The sequence below is a fragment of the Parus major genome, chromosome 1A, assembly GCF_001522545.3.
Source record: "Parus major isolate Abel chromosome 1A, Parus_major1.1, whole genome shotgun sequence".
NCBI classification, from domain to species: Eukaryota; Metazoa; Chordata; class Aves; order Passeriformes; family Paridae; genus Parus; species Parus major.
The window spans coordinates 59,301,585-59,307,584 of NC_031773.1; the positions used below are offsets into that span (position 1 = coordinate 59,301,585).

General features: G+C 41.8%; 1 protein-coding gene across 2 annotated transcripts in view; it reads left to right on the plus strand.

Moving 5' to 3' along the window:
* TTLL12 (tubulin tyrosine ligase like 12) overlaps positions 1-5,790 on the plus strand; it is a 29,054-nt gene extending 23,264 nt beyond the window's left edge. For both annotated transcript variants that reach the window (XM_015629049.2, XM_015629050.2), the window contains exons 9-14: positions 99-210; positions 973-1,124; positions 1,201-1,282; positions 1,712-1,780; positions 3,267-3,405; positions 5,275-5,790. In XM_015629049.2, the coding sequence (XP_015484535.1) occupies positions 99-210; positions 973-1,124; positions 1,201-1,282; positions 1,712-1,780; positions 3,267-3,405; positions 5,275-5,426 (706 nt within the window). In that variant the 3' untranslated portion in view covers positions 5,427-5,790. The remainder of the gene's footprint in view (positions 1-98; positions 211-972; positions 1,125-1,200; positions 1,283-1,711; positions 1,781-3,266; positions 3,406-5,274) is intronic.
* The last annotated feature ends 210 nt before the right edge of the window (positions 5,791-6,000 follow it).

Consider the following 6,000-nt stretch of genomic DNA (forward strand, 5'->3'; position numbering starts at 1 on the left):
AAGTATTTTTCCAGGAGAAGACCTGGATCAAGCCAAGTGGATGTTCAGACGGATGAATGAGGTGGCTACTTAGAGATATTTCTCTCTCTCTCTCCCAGAGGAGAAGACAATCACTGGATATGCAAACCATGGAACCTGGCCAGAAGCCTGGATACGCACATCACCAACAACCTGAACAGTATCATCAGGCACAGGGAAAGCAGCCCAAAGGTGAGAGAGCCTGGCTTTGAACAGGATTTAAAAGGCAGAGCTGAAAAAACTGCTTTGTTGAAAGATGTCTGAAAATACAAAGGAAATTCATTTTCTTCAAAATTCATATGCTGGCCATAAGCATACAGTTCAGAATAGAATCAGTTGGAAATTGGTCAACTCCAGTTGTTGCAGTGATGAACTCAGAGCCTGATGTTGTCTTATTTAAAAAATAAAACGTGCCCTGACAATAAGGGATGCCAGCATGGTGCTGCTGTAAAGCCAGTCCTCAGGCTCAGACAAACACATTGGCTGTAGTTAGTATTCATCATTAATTTGGGAACATTATTGCTTCTGTCCCCTGGTTGATTGTTACTGCTCTGCTCAGTGGCACAAAGGACCACCTTTGCCAACAAGAGATGAATCACAGAGCTTTTAACAGTGTCCCTGCAACATCCACCTGTACATTACAGTGTGTGAACACTGGAGCTCACTTCAGTGCCATTTGTTGGTGATGTGTGGAATGTGTGTGTTTTCTGGTGTGCAGAAATGCACACAGAATTGCTTCACAATTGTTGCAAAAGAACAAGGTCAGCAGAGTTAGAAATCTGTACTTTTTTAAAATTGAGAACATCCTGGTCTTATTTCCACACGCTGTAGTTAGAGTGTGACGAAAAGTAACATTTTTCTGAGGAAAAGCTGAAATGCAAGCAGGGGTTCCCTAAGTCATGAAGGGGCAGTAACACATCTCACCTGAGCTGTGTTTCATGTGCTTTGCTGTAGGTGGTGTGCAAATACATCGAGGAGCCGGTGCTGTTTGAGCGTGAGGACGTGGGGCTGGTGAAGTTTGATGTGCGCTACGTGGTGCTGCTGCGCTCTGCCTGCCCCCTGCAGCTCTACAGCTACGACGTGTTCTGGCTGCGCTTTTCCAACAGGTGCCCCCCTCCCCCCGCAGTGTGCACATGCTGGAATTGCATACCTTGGAAACTGAGGAGTTGTTCTGTTCCTTAGGGCATTTTCGCTTGATGACCTGGATGACTATGAGAAACATTTCACTGTCATGAATTATGCTCCTGGTGTGACATTGAAACAGGTAAGCAAAAAGCCCAAAACACTTCCTCAGCTTTCTGCTGGTAGAAAATCTTCTGGTGCCTGCTCTGTGGCTGTTAGCAAATAGTCTGTTTCACATCCATTTGAACAGGGTGTTGAAGTCCTAAGGAAATACTTTTCTAGACTCTTTCCCCTAATAATCTGTGGTTATCCAAGGTAGTGCAAACAAACATTCTGAATAAAACACACAGACAGAGACAATAACAGAATTATAACAAAACAACCGCTTGTCATTGTCAAAGCCTTAGTTTGACCTTTTATAACGGGAAGTCCTGGAACAAGGAAGGTATTCAAGAGCTGTCTTAATTCCCTAGTTCTCTACGTGCATTTGTATGAATGGCAAATATATTTGATCTTCATTCTCTTGTCATTCCCAAGCAAGACAGCCTTTGATGTTACTAAACTGTTTTAGGTGCACTGTGAAGACTTTATTCCTCTGTTTGAAAAACAGTATCCTGAATATCCTTGGACAATGGTACAAGTAAGTCAGCAGTTTATCTTTCTCGTGTAAATGTTCATGATCTGTTTGGGGTTTTTTACTCAGCTTTTCCAAAAGTCTTGGGTTGTTAGGATTTTTTTTTCTCTCAGGAGACATACTTCATGTGTATAAGTTTCACAAAGGAGATCATATGTTAACCTTTACTTCAGAATTTTGTGTCATTTGCCCTCAAATGCTTGCTTGTTAGAAAATTGTATTTTATAATTTGAGAATTTTATTTCATGTTCACACTATGGTAATTCTTTATGTTGGACTTAGCAGTACAGCTAGTCCTACTCTAAAGTGCAGAGTTTCCTGCTGCTGCCTCAGCTTCTCTGTGTTAGCAGCCTTGCCAGAGCCCTGTCCCTGCTCCTTGCATAGATGACTTTTTACAAGAACACAGATGATTCTCTGATACCAGGACATCTTTGATTGTAAAAAGGAAGCTCAAAATACTACAGTTCCATAAAACGTGCAGGAGGGCAGATGAGGCCCTTCTCATTGATTTTAATTTTTCCTATGATTCATGCTTGAAAGAAAAAGCTGAATGTGAAGAGCTGGTTCAGAAACATGCACAAAACTGAATTCTTTCATTTTTCCATATTTATTAGGAGCTAGAAGAAACAGAGTGAATGATAACTGAGCCTTTATATGTGCATATTTATTCAAAAGTGCATAAATTATCCAACTGTTACTTGATTTCCATATATTAATTGACATTTGTTTTAGCTAGACTTTTGTGTCCAATTAATGATACTCAGAATATGTCAGGGTTTAAAATAGTCTGGAAGAAGCTACAAGGGGTGAAAAGAGAGATGTCAAAATACATCCTGGAGGTTACCCAAAGTACTACAGTGTACAGAAAAAAGAGGGAATGGTTCACTGCAGCATAAATTCAATGCTAAAACTCACATCTGTGCGTTCTTCCTGGTTTATTTCACTTTCAGATTGGATATCTGACTGTTTTTCAAAACACCTATGAAATACATTCTTAAAATCTCCATGTCCCCCCCACCCTTCTTCGGGGTATAAATGGGTAAAAGATTTTTCATTGCAGAACAGAACAGAAGAAAGCTAGAATACAACTGAATAGGCCGGAAGAGAAGCCAGAACTTCACAGTTGTACTGCTGGTCTTCACAGAACTCTCCTAGGTTTCTTTTTCCCCCCTCCTCTACACATAAGTGCGATACTTGGCATAATGCCTGAGAAGGGAATTAATTCTAATATAAAATGCACTATTTTCAGGATTTCCATAGTATTCATTGCCTCCCCAGGAAAGTCTATGGATATTGCCAGGTGCTGAGTTCTTTCTCTGTGTTGGCATTAGGTCTAAATGCATATTTGGAAGCCAATACTGTGTAGATCTTCATCTGTTATGTAGTACAATTGATACAAACCTTTAAAACACTGCATGAATGAAGTGATTAGACATGTGTGTTGCTTTTATGGAACCTTACTCCTCATTCAGAGGGCTTTTTCTGTTATTAGGCAAGTATTTTCAAGGCATTTGCTGATTTGTTCCAAGTTGCTTCGTCTAAACCTGCCCCTCTTGGCATCTGTGATTATCCATCATCAAGAGCAATATATGCCATTGACTTGATGCTTAAGTGGGACACCAGCAGAGATGGTGAGAAGCTCCGTTATTTGAGCGTTGAATTGTTTATGCTTGTGGACCTTTTCAGAACTCTGTTTCTTCTCTTTTAACTTGTACTGTTTCTCAAGTAGTGTGAACTGTGTGCTCTGTCCCTCCCACTGACACCTGAAGTTACAAACCTATGGGGATAGCATCTGCCATGCTGCTTAACAGGTGTGATGGGGCAGCTGCCAACTGCCAACAGCTGCATCTTTGCTTCCTTGCTGCTGTTGTTCTCTCTTTGGAGAAAAACAGAGCAAAACAACAGAGGGGTGGTGGGGAGAACCAAAAGAATCCAGTCAAACCACCACACACACAAAAACCCCAAACAAATGTCTGAAATTTCATGTCACTCTCTGTGAAAACCTTGGAGACATCTAACTGTCTGTGGCTTCCAGACTTGGAGCAGTGTCTTCAGTGCACAGTGACTTATTACAGCAGGGAAGGGACCACATTCAATATTCACCAGCGCTGTTGATGTCCTCAGGGCTGACATTCAGCTGTTGCCAAGTCTCTGAAAGAACATGTGAGTGGGGCTGCTTCATGTTAGTACCACAGTATGGGTGACTTCCTGAAGCCTTTCTTCCAGGCAGCTGTGGAGGAATGGTAGCAAAATCTGCCAAACAGACTGAATAATTTATCTCATTAGGAGGTTTAGGAATGTTCTGTAAATGTGCCTGACTCAATCATGTGTTTTTTGTAGAGGTAAAAAAGTAGCAGAGGCATCAACACAAAGAGAGCTGCCAGGGAGTATTGAACAGAGCTGAACATACTCTCTTCCTCTGGTACTGGGTTCTCTGGGACACAGGAGAAGTTGATTGCCTGTGCCCAGGTTTGCCTGCAGATGTGTGTTGGGTGAGTGCCCCATGGCCACTGCTGCAGGGACTGATTCTACAAAGATTGAGTCGCTGTCATGGAGGGAAATGATTGAGAAACAGGAGGTATAAGATGGAACCTTTACTGCTTAGATGAGGTGGAGCAAGAGGTTGAACGTGGTTTGCTACAGCCACACTGGATGCTCTTTCACCTGTCCCAGAGGTGTCCTGAATGGGAGAAGCAAAGGAGCTCACAAACGTTACTAGCTTGAGGAAAACTACTGTAGTAAATGAACCAACCTCTCACTACATGCGTGGCAGAACATGAGCTGCACAGGTCCCTGGCCTTTTGAAGATGAGGGGTGATGCCAGTGTCAGTGCTGTAAAGCTGTGGGCAGCCTGTTGACAAAGAGATTCATTGCTCCTGTGCAAAGCAGAGTAGGATTTCCTTATCCATCAGAAGGTTTTTCCGTCACTTAACAATCTCAACACCAGATACGAAATAAAATCCTTTGGTTTTCTCTGCACAGAATGGATTGGATCCAGAACGGATGAAGTTTTAAGAGAAAATTAAATTTCCTGACTTCCTTTAGGAAGTGGCATGAAGTGGCAGATGGGGGTGGCTGCAGTTAAAAGAACAGGACTGCTAAATACCTAGGAGGTTTAAGAAAACAAGGTTTGTATTGAAATGTGAAAGGAGAAGCAGAGTTTTCTTGAAGATGTTTAACACTGACAAGCAAAACAGCTGATTCAGGAAGATTGTATTGAGTGGCCACAAATTCTCATTCCAGCAGAGGCACTGAATTAGCACAGTGGTTGCAGAATCTGTGGGATAATTGTCCTCTGGATAATGATGGCAGAACATACTTCTGTCCCTCCAGTAAAAACCAACCCACTGAAACAAAAACACCCTACAGGCTCAGCAGTTTGGGTCACAAAAGATGCTTTTCCCAGTAATTTTTTATAATTTCTGGACTAAAGACAAGTAGTGATTTAAGATCTCTGTAGAGCTTGTATTAAGCAGAAATGTTTGTGTTTGCCTTGACAGGAAAAAAAATTATGCAGCCTCAGATCCTGGAGGTGAACTTTAATCCTGACTGTGACAGAGCCTGCCAATACCACCCTACCTTTTTTAATGATGTCTTCAGCACCCTTTTTCTGGATGAAACAGACAACTGCCATGTGACACGCATTGTCTAACCACAGGAGACATGACTCCATCAATTTCCTTCTCAGATACGCTTAACAACAGGATTTATATTTCAGTTCTATGAGCTGCTGATACAACTGTTTTCCTATGCTGATCACCAGGGGAAAAAAATACCATATCAAAAGAAGATGCAAATACCACATACTGTATTGATAATCCCTTTGTCTGCACTGTCCAAGTCTTGCTTTGTTCTTTCTGTAAAACATAGGTGTGTGTTGACAAAGTGGCTTGTTTATTGAATATTTGAGACCTCAGAGTAGGACTTGTTTTTCAGGTAGCCTGATTGTTTGCTTGCTGGGAAACATTGCACAAGTTCCTTATGTCAACATTAAAACTATAATTTACTGAATCACATTGGGGTTTGTATGTCCCTTACTTATCTACTCCTATACAAAGATCTCAATTGTTCTGGTGGGTGGGAAATAATATATTAATAGGGTATTTCACTGCAATGAACCATGGGGTTAATGAGACTAAAGACTGTGGTGGCCAGGCCAGGTTCGTTGATCTGACCCAGGACACCATGACTTTCCCAGAGAGAGCAGTCCCACAAGAGACAGCTGT